General features: G+C 40.9%; 1 protein-coding gene across 3 annotated transcripts in view; it reads right to left on the bottom strand.

The window, feature by feature from the left end:
• Positions 1–22,500, bottom strand: part of LOC140734818 (IQ motif and SEC7 domain-containing protein 3-like) — a 371,261-nt gene that overhangs the window by 41,580 nt on the left and 307,181 nt on the right. For all 3 annotated transcript variants that reach the window (XM_073059384.1, XM_073059385.1, XM_073059386.1), the window contains exons 9-12: positions 17,518–17,643; positions 16,254–16,353; positions 9,306–9,467; positions 3,298–3,390 (exon numbers count right to left, since the gene is read on the bottom strand). In XM_073059384.1, the coding sequence (XP_072915485.1) occupies positions 3,298–3,390; positions 9,306–9,467; positions 16,254–16,353; positions 17,518–17,643 (481 nt within the window). The remainder of the gene's footprint in view (positions 1–3,297; positions 3,391–9,305; positions 9,468–16,253; positions 16,354–17,517; positions 17,644–22,500) is intronic.

Genomic DNA, 22,500 nt, shown 5'->3' with positions numbered 1-22,500 from the left:
AGATGGGTGTCAGATGTCTGGACAGGGGTGCAATTTCAGTGCTTGCCATAGGCGCTACTTTCCGTAGGTACACCCCTGCATGCCCCTCCTCCCGAAGCACTTTATCATGATGGATGTAAGTGCTAATAGATGGCAATCACTGAGGATGCCACTGCGTTCTTCTTGGACCACTGGCATGATTGATGGCTACTTGAAGCGGGTGGGTACCTCAGACTGCTTAACCGAGAGGTTGAAGACTCTCATCCAGGTACAAACAGTTTCTGAGGTAAAATACGACAAGATATATTCAGACAAGTGCCCCAAGGCTGAAGGGGCTGTACAGCTCTTTTCTGATCCTGCTCCCACATGTTGTAAATGAATAATAATAAAAACATTACACTGCTCTGTTTGGACTCCCCGTCCAGTCATTTTTTTTCTATTTACCCTACCAAGTCCTTTAGACTTTAATTAGACTATTTCTTACTCCTGTGGAAAATACAAGCATATGTTTGCAACCAATCCCCATAATTTAACTACTGTATTGTGATTATTAGTTCAACCCAGCACTGGATTCTCTCCAAGATCGATTTTCTTGTCTAGAAGATATGAAATTGAACACCTCATTACAGACGTGCACTGTAAAGGTGTGTGTTGTTTTTTAATCTGAAACTTAAGAGTAAAGTGATTGTCTTGCATCACTTTGAGGAGGCAGATTTGTGCGCAGGATAAAATTAAAAATAATGACAGAAACATAATCTCTTTTTAAGTGGTTAATGTCTAAAGGGCAACGAAAATGGTGAAGTTATATTAAACTCTGGCCATTGCTCATCTGCCTTTAATAACCTTACATCAAGCTAAATCACAATCTTTCTCTTACTGTTCTTATGATGCATTAGATCATAGAACATAGATCAGTACAGAACATGAAAAGGCCATTCAGCCCACAATGTTGTGCCAAAGCAGCTAAAAAGCAAATCAAAAACACAGAAACACTAATCCCTCCTAACCACACTTTGTCCATATCTCTCCATCTTCCTCACATTCACATGCCTATCCAAACATCTCTTAAAAGCCTCTAATGCTTTTGCCTCTACCACCATACTAGGTAGCGCATTCCAGGCATCTACCACTTTGAGTTAAAAACTTAACCCTCACATCCCCTTTGAACTACCCCCTCACCTTCAATGCATGCCCTCTGGTATTAGAAACTTCAAACCCTGGAAAACAGATACTCTCTGTTCACACTGTCTATGCCTCTCATAATCTTGTAAACCTCTGTCAGATCTCTCCTTAGCCTCAGGTGCTCCAGATAACTGACCCTGTTAATCCCAGTATGACCCATCTGCAGCTTGTACTAGCTTCCTTGTATCATGGCTGCCCTTCCTATTTTTCCTACATGCCATTTTTCCACTATCACTTGCATTCCCATTAGCCCTTTCTTTTGGTCTTATACTACCTCTCAGCACTTCTGTTTAATTATACAAGCCAATCTCTTGCCCTTTTAGGATAAGAACAGGTCTTATATTGTACAATAATATCCAAATCCTCTCTACATTCAGCTGCTCGGCAATTTGCAATCCTTATTAAAATATATTAACATAAACAGAATGGAACAAAACATTAGCATATTTGTTTAATCTTAGCTTCAGCATTATAAAACATTCCCAATTTCAAAAACACTCAAGTGAATACTGAAACAGCAATATTTGTATGATTATGTAGAACAATTGATACTTGAACATGATTACAAAGCTCTAATGTAGTTGAAGGCTTCTGCATAAGATAATAGAACAAAATTAACTTGGAAGCCAGGTTACAAGATGAAATATAATTCAAGGGAACAAACAACACAGGAAAAATCACAAAGCACAGACTGATGATCCCAAGACAGCTATTGTGGTGATAGTTCATAAAAATCATTCAGAATGACTGCCAGAAAGATTTTAATAACTACAAGATATGATAAAGTAATTTATCTTGATTTCTAAGAGAAAATGTTGCCACTCCAAGGTAATCATTCTTCATTTCACAGAGCACAGTGCAGAGGCAAACGGCAGATGATGAAAATTGTGGGTGCTTACAGGACACCCTTCGTCTTCCTTCACCGTCCAAGCGGAGGGAAGTGGAAACGTGATGGTTTCTCCCAATCGCAATCTCCTCTCTGCATAGCACTCAAACATTGCTTCACATACAAGCCACTAAGAATGGAAATAATCCCAAATCACATATAATGTGCATGAATTTACCTCTGTGAATTTCACTGTCAGTTATTTTTCATTGCACATTGAAACCACCAATTATGACTGGCTGCTGATTTTTAGAAAGAAATTGCACTTAAGTGTTAATTTCCCTCTCTTTGCAGAATGATACCCAGCCAGTTTAACTGGCTGCTTCTGACTTAAGTCCATTTTGATAAAGGATCTCAGACCTGAGATATTCTCTGTTTCTTTATCCATAGATTCTGCCTGACTCATTGGACCCAACATTTTCTGTTTTTATTTCCATCTTCTGCAGGTTTTTAAAATCCTAACAGACAGTTAAGTCTTGCCCTTTGACATCTTTACCTGTCACAAACAAGAGGTTAATGGGAATTGGCAGAAAATTGTTCATCCCAGAGGCCTTTAACCGAGAGTCAGCAAACCTGGAGATTTAGATAACATTTGATTTTACTTGAATTCTTAACTGTACCACAATCTCAAAAAAGCAGAATGTTTGCATGTTCATGTGCAAATGTGTGACTACAGATTGAAATATAAAAATTATATTAGACTGAAAAAGGAGTGAAACACTGAACAAAAGGGAGAAACATGGCAATAAAAAGCAGTAAGAGCTGTGCAAATCAGATAAAATGTGTAATCTAATGATGAGAAGGAAGAGGTATAGTAATCAGAAATAGAAAACTGGGTGAAGAAACATGCAATAGAGGGAAACATTCCTTTCTTTAAAATATTTTGAATTGTTCTGACGCCGTACATGAGGAGATAAAGCTAAATTTTTATTTGAACAAATGCTGTAACAAATTCAATATAATTTGACATATTTACATTTCAGAAACAGCTTATAATGTGTGACATAGCAGTCTCCAATCTCGCTAGGAGGTAGGCTTGTGTCTTAAAAATCCTACCCATATGTCTTATGTTCAACTTCAGGCAGCTGCATCTTTCCTGTATGCGGTGAATACATTTTGTGTTCTCAGATCACCAATTTGCACTCTTGATATTAGTAAGCTACTCACAAACAATGCCCTATCAGCGATTTGCTGCGGATATCATTCTAGCTGACGCTATGTCTCTCGAGTATAAAACAAATCAGCCTGACCTGATGGAGATCCTGATTTGCTTCGGATGTTAATCTGAGCTCCATTGTTCTTCGTGGGAGGGATTTTTGATCCCTGTTGCTTTTCCAGCTCCCCTGGAGACAAAATTAATATGATACTTATTTAATTAAATCATTTTCAACTTAACTTGCTATTTTCAATTTGATCCAGCTTTTTCTTAATATTCGAAGTCAGTACTTTAGAATTGTTATTACAGACCATTTCATCAAAAGCCTTAGAAATTTCTGGACTCTTACGATTCTGTCCCCTTGCACATCCTTGATTTTATTCACTCCTCAGTGACAGCCATCTTCTACTTCTCAGATTGTCCATGAGTTTGAGTATGACTTGCTTCCACTCTGGTTTTCTAGTTTTGAAGTTGTCTTGAAGAGGCCAATATGGGTATGGGGCAGATGGCTGAGAGGACAGCGTACATTTAGCAATCCGACCTGAGATACTCAAACAACATTCTTAAACCTCTCAACCTTAAAAGCTCATCGATGCTTCTTAAAGGCAAATTTCTGGTTACCTGCTCCAATATCTATTGTTTCAGTCAACATTTGCTTGATAGACACCTTTGTTACGTAACTTTGGGATGGTTTACTGTGATAAAGGTGATCTATACAGGTAATTTATTGTTGTTTATATCTAAATGTTGCATCTTTATAAGCAATGCCAGAAAATTAAATACTTTATGTTAGTGTGAAATTTATTATTATGGCATAAAATTTGGTGCACTTTTCCAATTCCCGTAAGGAATCATAGATCACACACTAGTTGACTGTGCCAGCTTGCTGGCTCACAGTTGCTTGACAGGAGAAATGAGATGCAGTAGAGACAGGGAGCGGGCAATGCATGCCATCCTCAGTTAACACACTCTGATGGATGCTAAGAGGGGTGCTCCATGTTATCATTATCCATCTCAAAAGGAAAACACTATAATTAATAAAGGTTTGTTTTGCAAAATTACACAAGTTGAGTCACACTGCTATTGTTCATCTTTAACAGATTACATCAAGAATTTAATCTTAATGTGATCCCTAATTATTTCTTCAACTGCCACATTACTCAAAAGAAATTGATTCTGAAGGGATCTATTTATCATCAGACGTGCAATGTGTTTACTGCAATTTAACTTTGAAGCTGAAAATTGTTTGTCTGGTATCCCAAATGAAAAAGCCAATTAGCCAATTAGAGAAAATGCAATGAAACTGCTACAGTATTAGAGGGGTGACAGGGTGGAGATAAATCTCTACCAAAGGAGGTGTACGGCACTCCTCCCCTTCACTAGCCTGCAGGTCACCCTTGTGCAAGGTGTAGCACCTGCTTAGCCCCCTGATCAGGGCCACAGGAAGCCATGGGAGCAGGTAGTGGATGGTCGTATGAGCAGCTGGTCCTGGGTATGCAACCACTGACACCAGACAGACAGTCTCTGAAGAGTTTTGATAATGTCTGGAGTCACCCGTCTTGTAAAGACACTGTCCAGAAGAAGACAATGGTAAACCACTTCCGTAGAAAAACTTGCCAAGAACTAAAAGGGCTACGATTGTCCATGTCATACGACATTCAACATGGCACATAACCAATGAAGAACACTATTAGATTTGCAGTGAGCTATTTTAAAGTACTTTATTTCACTCCACTGTTACTTTGCAGAAGACACTACAAAAACAAATGTTATTTTGCCACTGCCTACATTGTTGACAGGTGAGGCACTCTAAAAAATTTAAAAATAAACTTCGCTATGGCACATGATTCTGGCTGTCTTTATATCTGTCTTGATATTTTGAATATAAAGACAGAGGTGAGTACTTTTATCAACATCTGATTGTTCATTTTTGCTAAGCTTTTCTTTACAGAAATATATCATGTTCGAGCCTTCAGGCAATTTTCACCTGCCTACTCTTCTAATTAGGAAATCCAATGGAATTGAGAACGACATGTTTCTACTCCTGTTACAGCATAGCTTATCTTTTGGGGGTGCTACAGGACTGGGAGTTGGTGGTGTTCTTTTCACTGTTATATGCAAGTCTGCTTTGTGCTCCTTCCAGGGTCTCAACACCATCCTAATGCTTCTTACTCACTTTAAGCAGTCATAGGCCAGGATTTCCCAAGAGTCAGAAAGGGTTACCAGACTTCTTCAAGGAAGCTTTGAGGGAATCCTTGAATCTAACTGCTTGATATTGCCCTCCCAGGGCAGCTCTAAGGATAGTATAACTGCTTCAGGAGCATAGTGATGGGCAAGAAATTGATTTGCTCAGCTCAAAATAACTGAACAGAAGATAATAAAAGCTGCTGAGAATGCTGGCCAAGAGAGGGGACTAAAGTTGGTTCACTTATCCTTCCAATATATTTGGAGGGTCTTGCTGTGGTATTTTTCCAGTGACCTGAAGTGCCTGCTGAAGGTTGTCCAAGTCCCAGCATAGAGGAGAGCAGTGATCTTATTGCCCAGGTTGTAGTTTTTGATCTTTAAATCATTTCTACCTTAGTCAGTCAAAGACAGTGCCAGTGCATTGAGGTTGGTAGTGAATTTCAGCCTTGTTGTCTGCTTTCGCTGAGCTGGCTCTCACAAGATAGGTAGTTGCTCGCATTTTTCAGGGTCTCACTGTGAACCTTCATTGTTGGAGGGTAATGGAGTCACTTATAGTGTCACAGAATAATTATGGTGCAGAGAGAGGTGATTGAGCCTAATGAGTCAATGTGATTTCTTCAAAGAACACGGTCAGTCCCATTTCATCATGACTCATTCAATTTTCCTCTTGGAGCCAATCTCCTGCTTTCTCCTTGTATCCCTTCGTGTCCTGATCAATTGAGAATCTATCCTCTGCCTTAAATATACACAAAGACTAGGCCTCTACTGCTGCCTATGGCAAAGAATTCCACAGATTCACTACCCTTCTCAACTCCATTCTACAATGATGCCCCTCTATTCTGAGCTGTGTCCTCTGGTCTTAGACTCTCCCACCATAGGAAACATCCTCTCCACATCCACTTTACCAAGGCCTTTCACTATTTGATAGGTTTAAATGATGTCACCCCTCATTTTTCTCAACTCCAATGAATACAGGCCCAGAGCTATCAAATGCTCTTCATATGATGTCATTCAATTCTGGAGTCATTTGTGTGAACCTCCCTTGAACCCTCTCCAGTTTCAACACATCCTTTCTAAGATAAGGGGCACGAAAGTGCTCACAAAACTCCAGGTGAGGCCTCACCAGTGTTTTATAAAGTCTCACCATTACATCCTTGCCTGTATATTCTATTCCTCTTGATATGAATGCTAACATTGCATTTCCCTTCTTCACCACAGACTCAACCAGCAAATTAACCTTAGGGCACAACAATGCCCAAGTCCCCTTGTACCTCAGTTATTTGTATTTTTTCTCCATTTAGAAAATAGTCATACCTTTCACTTCTTCTACCAAAGTGCATGACCATACACTTCCTGACATTGTATTCCATCTGCCATTTCTTTGCCCATTCCCATAATCTAAGTCCTTCTGCAGCCTCTCTACTTCCTCAAAACTACCTGTCTCTCCACTTATCTTTATATTGTCTGCAAACTTTGCAACAAAGCTATTAATTCCATCATGCAAATCATTGATGTAAAACGTAAAATTAATCGATCCCAATACAGAGCCTTGTGGAACACCACTATTCACACTCTTGGCCTCTTGCCAGTCAGCCACTGCTTTATCCATGCTAGAATCCTTCCTGTAATACCATGGGCTTGTAGCTTGTTAAGCACGTGTGGCACCTTGTCAAAGGCCTTCTGAAAATCTAAGTACGCAACATCAACTGATTTTCCTTTGTCTATCCTGCTTGTTATTTCTTCAAGAAATCCAACAGATTTGTCAAGCAAGATTTTCTCTTGAGGGAACCATGCTGACTATGGCCTATCTTATCATGTGCCTCCAAGTACCCTGACACCCCACCCTTAATAATCGACTCCAACATCTTCCCAACCACTGAGGTCAGAGACTAACTGGCCTACAGTTTCCTTTCTTCTGTCTCTCTCCCTTCTTGAAGAGTGCAGTCCATACCAGAGTCTAGTGATTCTTGAAAGATGATTACTAATGCCTCCATGATCTCTTCAGTTAGCTCTTTCAGAACTCTGGAGTGTACACCATCTGGTCCAGGTGACTTATCCACTTTCAGACCATTCAGCTTCCCAAGAACCTTCTCTCTAGTTATGGTAACTTCACACACTTCATGATCCCGACATCTGGAACTTCCACCATACTGCTAGTGTCTTCCACAATGAAGACTGATGCAAAATATTTATTCAGCTTGTCCACTATTTCCTTGTCCCTCATTACTACCTCTTCAGCATCATTTTCCAGCGGTCCAATATCCACTCTCATCTCCTTCACACTTTATACATCTGAAGAAACTTTTGGTATTCTGTTTAATATTATTGGCTAGCTTACTTTCATATTCCATCTTTACCTTCTTGACTTTTTAGTTGCCTTCTGTTGGTCTTTAAAAGCTTCCCAAGCCTCCAACTTCCCACTAATTTTTGCTCTATTATATACCCTCTCTTTGGCTTCTCCCCACTTTATCCCTGTTACCATGCAATGTGGCCAACCAATGTCATTCTGAAATCACCCTCTCGTTCAGTCACCTCTGGAGGTGGTATGTTCCCTGTCATTACATGTGCTGTGTGAAAACGTTCTTCCTCACATCTCCCTTATACAAGTTGTCCTACATCCAGATCCATGTACTGTAACAATCAGTGAGTGGTAACTTCTCTTCCTCGTCTACCTCAGTTGAATCTCCTATCTAAACCTATAACTTAGCCTGTGACTGGAAAATGCTGACGTTAAAAATTTAATATCTCTTACTATGATGGCCATGAATAGAAAACAGCAATAGGAATTGTTATCGAAATAGAGAGATATATTAGATCTACATCAGTGTGGCTTATGGTAGTTATCTGAAAACTATAAAAGTGCTTTGAAGTATTGCACCCATACTGCCTGCACATAATTGCACAAACAATTCTGGGGATAATTGTGTCAATAAATTTTATTCTGATTGTATTACGGACAGTTTTTTTAAAAACTGATTTTAATTGCTTCTGATTCTAGCATGAAATGACACTTCCAATCGGTTGTGGAATTATGACTGGAAATTTTACACTGCACATTTGCCCAGTGTCAACAGTTCACCTGGTGATCTACCGCTACTCTAAATAATAGACGATTCCAAGTGCATGTTTTAAACATGATTATGTTACAACTTCAGATTCTTGTGGATAGCTTCATGAGGAATGTTATGGAGTGTGCATGTCATTCTCATTCCTCGGCTCTGGTCGGTACATCAGCTCTCCATCACCCCACTGTTGTTGGGAGGAAGGTTCCAGAAGGCACCAATGAGGGATTGTGAAAATCAGAACAGATGGAAAGAAAAGTCAACCTTTGAGCATTCACAAAGAAAATTTAAAGGTCTGAAATATCTCAGCAGCTTCCTATATGACCCAAACCTCTGAGATAATTTTAGAACTAGAGCTGGGATTGGTTTATTATGGTCACATGTACCAAGATAGAGTGAAAAGCTTGTCTTGCATATTGTTCATAGAGATCAAATCATTGCACTGAGCACTGAGGTAGAACAAGGTTAAGAAACAATGTTGAATAAAGAGTAACAGCAACAGACAGAGCATAGTGCAGGTAGATAATAAGGTGGAAAATCCTAACAAGGGAGATTTAAAGAATTTTTGAAGATCACACAATCTTTATAAACATTATAATACTTCCTAAAATATCAATTTTCCGATACCCTGTATAAAAACATGATTGCATCAAAATATTGTTTTCCAGTAGAACTGCAGTTTTGTGCATGCTGCTGCTCAGCTCCCTCTGATATTGCAGAGCTACAAGAATAATGCAGGCTTACAATCCCAGAATTCAACAATTACTATACTTGCTAAGTAAAAGCTTCACACTTTAACCAGTTGGGTTCAACATATCTGCAGTGGAAATAAGCCCACATCAACATAATTACTCACAGTCAATTCGAATTTGCTCCATTTCTGTTACTTCAGCAATTGATTCTTTCAGCTCCTCAACAAACTTTTGGAGTTCCTCTGAACTTTGTGCACAGAAACTGATTGCTTGTTTCTTCTCCGAGCCGGAAACCGATGACACCAAGGTGATCCCGTGAGGATAAACTAGCAGGCAAAACATTCAGGAATTAACTCAGTTAATGTACATAATGCCCTTTCCTGTTCTGCATCTTAGAGTATGCAATTTTTAAGTTGAAGGAGATAAGGATGTAACAGAGATTATTAACTTTGATTTGTCCTGCAAAAAACTGTTTAAAGAGAAAGTTCAGGAAAGTGCATTTGTTCATTCATAAGTGAACAAATTATCTTCACAAAGTGAATAAAGGTCACATTATCTTCAGTTGGTCTGAATGAATGTTCCAGAGCATGTTCTAATGATTCAGAGTTTGGGTTTACAAGAGCGCACAGTTTTTGTTGAATGTAGGAAGAACACAGAACATAGTACAAGCTCTTTGGCCTGCAGTGCCTGGGCCAACAATGATGCCAATACAAATGAATCTCACCTACATACACATGGGCCATATACCTCTGATTCCTGCCTGTTCATATGTCTGTTAAACACTGTTACTGTATTTGTCTTACCACCTCCCCTGGCAGTGCATACAGGCACCTACCACTCTCAGTAAAAAGAGGTTGCCTCACAAATCTCCTTCAGACTTCTGCCCTCGCACCTTAAACTTCTGCCCTTTTATATCTGACACTTCCACCTCAAGCGAAAAAAACTTTGACAATCTACATTATCAATGCATCTCAATTTTATTTCAAGTCACACCTCAGCCTCTGATACTCCAAAGAAATCAATCTGTATTCATTCAACCCCTCTTTATATCTAATACACTCAAATCCATGTGTGTTGAATATCGTCTGCCCCTTCTCCAAAGCCTCCATATCTTTCTATAATACAGCAAACAGAACTACACACGCTGCAAATGTGGACTGAACAAAGCTTTGTACAATTACAATATGACTCCACAACTTTTATACTCAGTGCAGGAATCAATAAAGATACCTTTCTACTGTCCTAATCTGTAGCATTTCTCCACTTTCAGGGAGCTATGGACTTGCACTCGATATCCCTCCATTAATCAATGTTCTCAAGGGTCCTGCCACGTACTGCATAATTTCTTCTTGCGTTTGACCTCCCACAATGCATCACTCACATCCATCTGGTCAGATTTCTCTGGTCTTACAGTATCCTTTGATTTCTCACTATCCAGTCAATACCCCAGTCAAATCGAGAAAGATCAAACCCACAGCTTCAGTTTTCTGCAAAAAAAAATATTCTGTGTAATAAACACAAGAAAATCTGCAGATGCTGGAAATCCTAAGCAATACACACAAATTGCTGGAGGAACTCAACGGGCCAGGTAACATCTATGGAAAACAGCAAACAGTTGACATTTTGGGCCAAGACTCTTCATCAGGACTGGAAATGTAACGGGAAGGAGTCAGACCAAGAAGATGGGAGGAGGGGAGGAAGAAGTACAAGGTGGCAGGTGATAGGAGAAACCGGGACAGGGAGAGGGAGCTGGGAAATTGATTAGTGAACAAGATAAAGGGCTGGTGAAGGGGGGGGGGGGGGGGGGAATCTGATAGGACAGGACAGAAGACCATGAAAGAAAGGGAAGGGGAGCCCCACCAGAGGGAGGTGATAGGCAGAGATAAGGTGAAGAAGGAAACAGGAATGGGGAATGGTGAAGGTGGTCAATTACCAGAAGATTGAGAAATTGATGAACATGCCATCAGGTTGGAGACTACCCAGACAGAATATAAGGTGTTGCTCCATCAACCTGAGTGTGGCCTCATCGTGGCAGTAGAGGAGGCCATGGAAGGGCATGTTGGAATGGGAACGGGAAGTAGAATTGAAATGGGTGGCCACCATGAAATCCCACATTTTCTGGTGGATGGAGCATAGGTGCTTGACAAAGCAGTCTCCCAATCTATGTTGGGTCTCACCAATGTACAAGAGGCCACACCGGGAGTACTGAACACAGTAGATGACCAAACAGACTCACAGGTGAAGTGTTGCCTCACCTGGAAGGGCTGTTTGGCAGTCCTGAATGGTAGTGAGGGAGGAGGTGTAGGGGTAGGTGTAACACTTGTTCTGCTTGCAAGGATAAGCACCAGGATGGAAATCAGTAAGGAGGGACAAGTGGACAAGGGAGTCGCATAGGGAGTGATCCTTGCAGAAAGTGAAAAGTGGGGAGGGGGTGGTGTTGAAGATCAGGTATCAGAAATACCAGAATATTCTGTGTAATCAGTGAATTTACCCATCAGGGTGCAAATATTTTCATCCAAATCTTTCATATGCTTTTTAGACAAAAGATGTCCTAGCACTGATCAAAAACCTCCAGTTGGTAAAACACCCCCTCTATCATCACACACTGCCTTCTATGGTTAAGCCAATTTTGGATCCAATTTTTCAAGTCACTCTAAACTCCATGTGACATAATTTTCTGGACTAACCTACCCTGAGGGATGCTGTTTAATGAATTATTGTAGTTCCTACGCACAATACCTAATGCTCTACCATTATCAGTCATCTTTGTCACTTCCTGCCCAATATCAAGCATGGTGACCATCCCTAATAAACCCATGCATTCCAAATGCAAGGAAGTCCTGGTCCTAACAACCTTTTCCAATAAATTCCTTAGTCTTGAAGCAAGGTTCACTTGCCTATTATTTCCTGGTTTGCTCCGTTGTCCTTCTTCTGCAGGGAAACAGTACTGGCTATACTCCAGTCCTCTGGTACCTTACCTATAGTTAATTAGGATACAAATATCTCTGTCTCCTCCCTTGCTACCCTCAGTATCCATCAGGCTCTGGGGGTATCCAGCTTAATGTTTTTCAAGATTCCAAACACCTCCTCCTTTCTAATATTAACATGACCTAGACCATATATGTCAAACTCAAGGCCCGCGGGCCAAATCCGGCCCGCGGTGGAATTATCTTTGGCCCGCGAGATAATATCTAATTACTATTAAAGCTGGCCCCAGTAATCGAAGTGCCTGTGGCGTATGATATGGCTAATGCTGAGTTTATTCAGGTACCAGGTTTTCAGGGTTTTTAGAGTTTATTCGGCAGTCTTGCTCGGCAGTCTTCTTCATAAGAAACGGAATTTGTAAAGTGAAACACTTTGTAGTTATAGCAGAGATTGAGACACATGAGAGCAGGCTGAAAAAACGGAGGCAACGAAAGTTGCGTTCGCACGCGTCCGACTGATTCGGCCCGCATGAAGCTGCATTTTGCTCAATCCGGCCCGTGACCTAAAATGAGTTTGACACCCCTGACCTAGATTATCAACTTAACCTTCCCAAATCTCACTAACAACCATATATTTCTCTTTGGATAATACTGATTAAGTACTTATTAAGGCTCTTTCCCATTTCTTCCAGTTCCACATATAAATCCCCTCCTTTGAGTCTGAGTGGACCTCCTCTTTCCCTTGCAACCCTCTAGCCACAGAGATATGCGTCACATGTCCAACAGTTCCATGGTGCTTCCTGGCAGGTGTTAAGAGGCTGAATATCAGAGTCTCCACATCTGGGCCTCAGCTGTGTACTTGCATGATAGCTACTTTATGCTCAAGAACACACAGATCCCTTCCTTGTCCTTTTCTGGTGTGGGAGTAATTCTTAATTGGAGCAGTAACAGGAACAGAACATGTACATAAAGCGGGATTTTCATTATCTTGCTGTTAATGAAGAGCTCCTTACATTGTACTGTCCGCCTTATCTTTATCCTTTCTCATCAAGACAATAGGGAATTATTATAGAAAAGTGGGAGATGTTATAAATATCAATAGTAAGATAGCACAGAAGCACGGAGCATTAATGTGCAGAAGAAAATGTCAAGATGTTTAATCTCTGACTATTCTGTCTAATAGGACTAATAAAACTTCTCCTTAGCCAGTTCTTTGAGATTAAGAATGACATCATTCCTTTCCAGTTTTCTTGGTTCTGAGTTGCCTAATGAGGCTCATAAAACAGGAGAAATGTGATATATTATTTAGAAATAGGCTGTGTGTCAGGTCAAATCGAATTATCTGGTTTTAAGGTATTCTGGTCATTGTCTGCAGACAAGCTATGATTTCTAGGCTCATGTATTGCAACATCTTAATACAGAAAACTCTTCTTCATTAAACATTTATACTTGAATTCCCATAAGTCAGCTAATTGCATCATGATATTCAACATGGTGAGTATAAAGGCCTTCCCTTGATAGGGACTGGAGGAAACATAGAAGGTGAGAGAAAATGTACGATGCTAGAAATTTATTGAGTAATCCAATGTTGTTTCTGTGAGACACAATTTTTAGAAAATATATTTATTAAAGAAAAGTGCGATTTCCAGCTTGGATTATTAACTTAGTGAATGTCCTTCTAGGTACTATACATATTTACACACATATGTGCCTACACACACAAAATGCTGGAGGAACTCAGCTGGCCAGGCAGCATCTATGGAAAAAAGTACAGTCAACGTTTCAGGCCGAAACCCTTCAGCAGGACTGGAGAGTAAAAGCTGAGGAGTAGATTTGAAATATGAGGGGATGGGAGGGAGAAACACCAGGCGATAGGTGAAGCTTGGAGGGGGGAGGGATGGAGCAAAGAGGTTGATTGGAGACACAAGGCCATGGAAGAAAGAAAAAAGTGGGGGGTGGGAAGGAGCACCAGAGAGAGGTGATGGGCGGACAAGGAGATAACATGAGAGAGGGACAAGGAGATGGGAAATGGTGAATGTGGGGGGGGAGTGGGTGGAGGCATTACTGGAAGTTTGATAAACTGATGTTCATGCCGTCAGGTTGGAGGCTACTCAAACAGAATATAATGGAGAACATAATTCCTCCAACCTAAGTGTGGCCTTACCTCCACAATGGAGGAGGCCATGGATGGACATATCAGAATGGGAATGGGAAATGGAATTAAAATGGGGAGTGGTGGCCACTGGGAGATCCCACTTGTTCTGGCGGATGGAGCATAGATGCTCGGCGAAGCGGTCTCTCAATCTACGTTGGGTCTCACTGATATACAAGAGGCCACACTGGGAGCACCGCACGGAGTATATGACCCCAACAGACTCACAGGTGAAGTGTCGCCTCACCTGGAAAGACTATTTGGGGCCCTGAATGGTAGTGAGGGAGAAGGTGTGGGGCAGGTGTAGCACTTGTTCCACTTGCAAGGATAAGTGCCAGGAGCGAGATCAGTGGGGAGTCCCCACTGAATGGACAAGGGAGTCATGTAGGGAGTGATCCCCACAGAAAGCAGAAAGTGGGGGGGGGGGAGGGAAAGATGTGTTTGGTGGTGGGAAATGCCATCCCCCTCTCTCAATTCCTCCGTCTCCATTGCATCTGCTGTCAGGATGAGGCTTTTCATTCCAGGACATAGGAGATGTCCTCATTTTTCAAAGAAAGGAGCTTTCCTTCCTCCACATGCTTCCTTGTGTATTCGTCCCTCCCCACTGATCTCGCTCCTGGCACTTATCCTTGCAAGTGGAACAAGTGCTACACCTGCCCCTACACCTCCTCCCTTACCACCATTCATTGTCCCAAACAGTCCTTCCAGGTGAGTCTACTGGGGTCATGATTTGTGCTCAGTGCTCCCCGTGTGGCCTCTTGTATATCTGTGAGACCCGACATACTTTGCTGAGCATCTGTGTTCCGTCTGCCAGATCAAGTGGGATCTCCCAGTGGCCACCCATTTTAATTCCACTTCCCATTCCAACATGTCCATCCACAGCCTCTGCCACTGTCGTGATAAGACCACACTTAGGTTGGACGAACAACACCTTATATTCTGTTTGGGTAGCCTCCAAACTGATTGCATGAACATCGATATCTCGAACTTTCAGTGATGCCTCCACCCCTTCACCATTTCCCATCCCCTTGTCTCTCTCTCTCATGTTACCTCCTTGCCCACCCATCACCTCCCTCTGGTGCTCCTCCCCCCCCCCCCTTTTTCTTTCTTCCATGGCCTTCTGTCTCTTTCATCAATTAATCTCCTAGCTCTTTGCTTCATCCCTCCCCTTCCAATTTTCCCTATCGCCTAGCATTTCTCTCCCCCCTACCCCCCACCTTTCAAATCTACTCCTCAGCTGTTTATTTCTCCAGTCCTGCTGAAAGGTTTCAGCCTTTTATCCACAGATGCTGCCTGGCCTGCTGAGTTCCTCCAGCATTTTGTGCGTGTTGCTCAGATTTCCAGCATCTGCAGATTTTCTCCTGTATATGCCTGCACATTTGGCTTTAATGTAATTGCAGATAATTTGGGGATGGAGACCATACACCCATTGCCACACACTTATGCATGCCCCAGACATTAGCCTCAAGGTTTCAGTCTTCACTAGCTGGTCCCCTCATTTCACTCAATCTGTGTCAGCCTCCACCTCCCTACCTGCCTTTTATCTCCCCTGTGATTCACTGCTAACCTGTCCTTTTGATGTTCTACCATTGTGGAGCATCCAAAGAAAAGACCATAGAGCATTCAAATATGTAAGGCATGACCTGTCTCTCATGTCTTTTGGTCTTGTACTTTGTAGGATTTTAAAGCCAAGGGCTCTTCATTAAAAATATCTGCAGATTTGCAGCACACTGGCATATTAGCAAAGTCACTGAGGAGGCAAAGAATTTCTAGGCTTTGCGGCTTTGATTTCTGGTTGCATTACATAACTTGAAGGTTTGACATTTATATGACATTATATAATATTCCCAAATCAGGAAGGGTAGGTCACCTGCTCTGATATAACCTGTCTTAAATTACCAGCTGAGTTACTTTCTTCAATCACTTCAGCATTGCGGGTAAGGAAATAAACTAAAGAATATGTTATTACGATCTTACTAAAGCAATTACAACATTGGGTCAGCGTGAATCACTTTGAAGAATTGAGAAACACTTACATTCAGTCTCAAAGAGAATAATCTGCATTCCCAACAGGCCAATAGACTTGTAGAAGTTGTACGTGGCAGAACTTTTCTTTTTTGCACACAGTTTAAGTATCTGTAATAGATGATAAATTAAATCAGCCTTAAATCAGTCCCCAGCTTGCAGAAAGGTTCCATTCCTGAGAACAGTTTGCAAGCTGATTTCCCTTCAAGTCATTTGTTTAGCTAGTTATATCATATTACTCTACCTACACCTGCTAGAATACTTTTATTTCATTAAATATTCATTCTAGTACTATTCATCATTAACATTAATGGGTAATATGCTGTATCCAGTCATTCATTATTAACATTACACTTTATGATTATTATTAGCATGACAAATGTTTTAAAATGTATGGGAGAAGTTGTGTAAAATCAGGTTTTTGTAAGTCAGGTCATTCATAGCATGTGCAGTCCCTGTATATATTGCATGCATATGTACTTGAAGAACAACCTGTACTACATAGGATTACTTTTAGTATATTTGTGAACCAATTACTACTACTAGATGAGTATGGCTTGTCTACAATAAAGTATGGTGGTCTAATTTGGCTACTTGGTTTACTAAATAGCAATAGAAAAGAGTCCACAAATGCTAAATTTAACAAAGTTTAAAGAAATCAAGGGAAAGGGAAATGGCGTCCGTCATTTTGTATTAGTTACAGGCCTGTACCATACAAGCATGTGAGAGCAGGAGTTAAGACATGAGGAAAGATCAGGACAAATTGATTTCTGTTGTTTAGTGTTATCGCCAGAGCCCAGCTTTTACATGCAGACGGAAGATCATTGTACTGCTGGGTTGAGAGCGTTCACGCTCTGCTAGACAACTTGGAGAAATCCATTTCTAACTCTTGAAAGGGAGAGCCATTGTTTCCAGCTGACTTGAGAAAACGGGTGAATTATGGAGTGCAGCAGTTGGGAACTGCCAAGATATCCGGTACTGTCTCAGATCATGTACTCACATCATCACAAACCAGATATATCTTCAATCAGAGGAAGCCCTTCTTGTCCATGAGATCTTACATCAAAGGCTGTATCTGTATCAATCATTACAATACTCTTCTTCAGCAGGCTAACTAATCTTGATGATGACATTACAAATACATTTAAAACTTAAGAAATAGGGACTTTTAAAAATTTATACTCGCATTTGGTCCACAGGATCTCGACAAATTGTCATTAATAGCTGACGGGAAGTTCTGTTCAGATATGTAAGCGCCAATAGAGAGATTCTTACCACAACCAAGTCATTAAAAAGAAAGACCTCTCGCTGATGAGCTGCCTGCTTCTGTGCTTTGTTGATGTCCATGACCTCAAACAGCCGGCTACAACAAACCAGTCGTCGATGGGGAACGGAAAGGTCCTGTGAATGCACCAACAATGAGTTCTCTTTGGTATCTGGGATGAACATTATCTCATATTACTCCAGCACTGATGAGCTGACCAACATGGAAGATGCTAGAAGGTGTCTCTGTTTTTTTATTGGAACTGCAGAATGTATTATATCATGGGCAAATGCTCAGGATAATATGCAGATGATCTAACACAGCCTGCAGTTCCAATTTTAAAACTCTCATCTTTGTTTTCAGATTCTCGGTGGACTTACAACTTTTAGCGACATAACTCTCTGAGATATCTGTGTCTCACTATTTCATCTTTTGAGCATCTCTGAATTTAATCTCTCCCCTACTGATATCTATGTCTTCAACTGCCTTGGGCTTAAACTCTTGAATTCCTTTCCACCACTTGTTGTTAAGACTTTTCTTAAAATGTACTCTTTAAATAAGTCTTTGATCATCTGCCCTAATTCCTCTCTTTGTGTCTCAAGTCACTTTTAGTTTGATAATGTTTTCCATTGGAGTGCTTTGAGACACTTTTCTACATTAAGTGTACAGTATCAATCACGCATGTTAGATTTGCAGGATTTTAAAGTCCAACATTTTTGCGAGGTTTTTAAAAATTTTAAGTAATTTCCAATATCAATTTCATGAATCTTTGTACAATTGTAATCATCTTCTGCTAATATGGGGACTAACACTGCAGCCATTATTTCAATGTTTTGCAGAAATTAACCACACTCCCTTTTTAATTCTCAATAATATAAAAGTAGAGAATCCCATTTGACTCCGATGGATTTTCCATTTACATTTTCACCTGTCACAGATTTAGAGTATTGGACTGATTTTGGTTTATTGGTAAATTGGTTTATTATCATTAAATGTACTGAGGTACAGTGAAAACCTGACTTGTATACCATTCTTACAGATCAATTCATTACAACAGTGTCATCAGATAGTACAAAGTATAACAATAACAGAGTATAGAATGAAATGTTACCGTTGTAGAGAAAGGGTAGTGCAGGTAGACAATGAACTGCAAGGTCATCTTTTCCTAGTGTGATAATATGACCTCAGTCACTGAGGTCAAGGTTTCATCTTATCACACAAGGGAACTGTTGCATCATCCTTGAGCCTGGTGTTACATGCTTTCAGATTTGAGTATCCTCTGCCCAGTGGGTGAGGTGAGAAGACAGAATGAGTTGAGTGGGTAGGATGTTTGATTATGCTGAGTCAGTCCATGGAGGGCAGGCTGGTTTGCATGATGTGCTAAGCTATGCCCACAACTCTCTGAAGTTTCTTACTCTCACAGGCAGAGCAGTTGCCAACCAAGCTGTGATGCACCTAAATAGGATGTTTTCTATGGAGCATATCTGTAAATTCGTAAGGGTCAAAGGAGACATGCCTAATTTCTTTAGACTCCTGAAGAAATAGAAGCATTGGTGAGCTTTCTTGGCTGTGGCTTCAACATGGTTGGGCCAGGCCAGGCTCTTGTTGATGTTCACATTAGGAACTTGAAGCTCTCAACCTTCTCGATTGCAGCTCCGCTGATGTTAAGAGAAGCATGGCCATCACCCCCATTCCTGAAGTTAATGACCAACTCTCTATCTCCATCTTATACCCTGACTCATCACTGTTTGAGATACAGCCTACTACGGTGGCATTTGCAAACTCATAGATGGAGACAGAGCAGAATCTGGCCACACAGTTATGAGTGCGCAGGGAGTAAACTAGGGGGCTGAGGGTGCAACCTTGTGAAGCACCAGTGTGAGGGTAATCGTGGTAGAGGTGAAGGATGTTTTTAGACCCAAGAGCTTGGAGATGAGTTTGATTGGTATTATAGCTTTGAAGGTGTAATGGGTGTCTTTACTCGCTAGATGCTGCAGAGATTTTGTGGGAGTTCAGGTGCCTTTCAATCTCTTGCATATGTCCTTCGATCCCCCCAAATTAATTCTGGAGATCCACAAGAATTACAGAGAAAACCAGTAAGTCACCCATGGAACTTCGAGCTACTATTCGCTCCCTCTGGAGCACATCGCGATTCAACTCTATTAAGATTACACAGGACAACAGTTTTTTTTTTAAAGTGTTGCTTCCTCAGATTTTTTTTTGTTTATGATAGACCGCTTGAAGTTGAATACAGATATAATTCCAGACTACTTGTATCGTGTAGGAATTTGGAGAAACAAGAAATTAACTTTTATTGAATATAATGTGTTTAACTGCATAATGGTGCTAATGCTTTGCAATAGTCCAATGAAGCTACAAATGTTTCATTGATTATTTTCATTTGTACTCAGTATCTGAGGCTTCTCGCTAAAGTATCCAACAATAATCAGCTAACACTAATAGATTCCAGTTGCCCTGATACCATTTCTCTATGACCACAATGTCCTGGTGAAACCTTTCACCATGATTGTTACTGACAGTGCCAAGATTTGCAGGAAAAAAGTCTAAATGGAAATGCAGAAAATAAATCTTTGGTGACATGTTGTACTTTGTCGTTTTGCATGCTTGAAGCATGTTGTCAACCAGCTGCACGTAGTTTGGTGTTCTGTAGTTGCCAGGAGAATTTTCAACACCTTGAATGCCTTCGATGCAATTATTTCTGGTCCCACTAGAAGATGTTCAGTGATGACTTGTTTGATTTGTGGACCAACAAAAATGCCTGCCTTAATCTTGGCATCAGTTATTTTGGGAAACACCTGTCTTAAATATTGAAATCCTCCATGGAAATTTCTAAATTCCATGGTCTTTCTAAAACCTGTCCTGCCATGCAGCATCTGCCCTGCCCAAAAATGTCCAGGCACATCTGGACAAGATAGAAAACTTTTCAGCTGACATTGTGGACAATGTTTCCATTAACTGGAATTATGAACTGAAATAACAAATATAGATGACTTCCAAAAAAAAGGTGCATGGTAGGAAAACGTCATGGTGATTTTCATGATCAGCAGCCCAAAATCCATAAGATGCACCCAAAAGAATTCAGGAAGCAAAATCTTTGATCTCTCGTGTTACTATTCAGAGTATATTTATCCATTCAGGGCCCAAGCAGTCCTTCCAGGTGAGGCGACACTACTGTATCAGGTGCTCCCGGTGAGACCTACTATATATCAGTGAGACCTGACATAGATTGGGAGACCGCTTCACCAAGCGTCCACCAGAAAAAGCGGGATCTCCCAATAGCCACCCCTTTTACTTCCCATTGCCACTCCGACATGTCAGTCCATGGCCTCCTCTACTGCAGTGATGACCCCACACTCAGGTTGGAGGAGCAACACCTTATATTCCGCCTGGGCGGCCTCCAAACTGATGGCATGAACATCGATTTCTGGAACTTCAGGTAATTTACCCCACCCCCCCACCTCATCACTCTCCATTCCTGTTTCCCTCTCCACGGTGTTCTGCCCTCTCCTATCAGATTCCCCCTCCTCCAGCCCTTTATCCCTTCCACTAATCAACTTCCCAGCTCCTCACTTCACCTTCCTCCCCTCTCCCGGTTTCACCTACCACCTACTACCTTGTTCTTTTTCCTCCCTTCCCCCCCCATCTTCTTACTCTGACTTCTCATCTTCTTTTCCAGTCGTGATGAAGGGTCTCGGCCAGAAACATCGACTCTTTACTCTCTCCCACAGACACTGTCTGACCTGTTGAGTTCCTCCAGCATTTTCTGTGTCTTGCCTTGGATCTCCAGCATCTGCAGATTTTCTCATGTTTGTATATTCACCTTTATTCTTTTCTCCAAAGTGTACTTTATCCTTCTCTGTGATAATTTCCTGTTGGTCAGATCAATTTGGAGAAAGAAAAGTACCTCACTCAACCGATCAAGGCCAGAATTGTATCTGTCTTCTTTCTGTGGAATGCATATTGTATATGTATGTTCTCTGAGCTATGGGCTGATTTATTCATCAGCCCTGCATTGGCCACTAGATGGCACATCTGAGCCTTTCAGCCTCTGCTGATGGGTTGCAGAACATGATAAGAATATGTTAACAATCTGTTCAAAAGCCATTTTGAAGGACAGAGCAAATTTAATGGTAATATTCACTGTAAGCAGAGCAATACCTGACATTAATTTGTTGCAAAATCAATCTACAGAGAATTATAAGAATCCAATGTGCACAAGCAAAATTACTGTCATGAAAGCAATTAAAAAATTGCAGAGGCCACTAAAGTCAGTTAAACGTTGTCAGCAGTTCAATAAGTTGATGGTTGAGTATCTGACTCCCAGGCATAATATGGTGCAATTTTGTCTCCAGTGCCTTCTATCACTCAAAGCTGACTGAATAAGGTGTTGTCGATTCAGTTTAAAGAAAAAAAATGCCGACAGATGCAAAACAAGATGTCGTTCACCAGTGCCCGCCTTGCCTCTACTGCACAAGATCAGATTCTATTCAGAGTCTTTCTCCTCACCCAGATTGCAGACATATTTCAAATTAAAAGAAATTTCACAGCTGGCCATGAAACAAGGATTTTGAAAACAACTTACAATGAACCCACTATTTTGTTTCTCTCTTTTAGCACTACTTAGAATCGGAATCTGGTTTCATATCACCGGCATTTGTCGTGAAATTTGTTGACTTTGAGGCAATAGTACAATGAAATACATAATGATAGAGAGAAAACACCTATTACATTAAATATAGAATTGTTACATTAAATTAAGTAGTGAAAAAATAGAAATTAAGACGTGGTGAGGTAGGGTTAGGATTAGGGTTCAATGTCCACTTAGAAAAAGGATGTCGGAGGAGAGAAAGCTGTTCTTGAATTGTTGAGTGTGTGCCTTTCACATTTCAGTACCTTCTCCCTGATGGTAACGATGAGAACGAGGCATGGCCTGGGAGATGGTGATCCATAATGACGGATGCTGCCTTTCTGAA

This window comes from Hemitrygon akajei, chromosome 10, assembly GCF_048418815.1.
Source record: "Hemitrygon akajei chromosome 10, sHemAka1.3, whole genome shotgun sequence".
Taxonomy (NCBI): domain Eukaryota; kingdom Metazoa; phylum Chordata; class Chondrichthyes; order Myliobatiformes; family Dasyatidae; genus Hemitrygon; species Hemitrygon akajei.
This window is presented reverse-complemented; position numbering and strand designations above follow the sequence as displayed.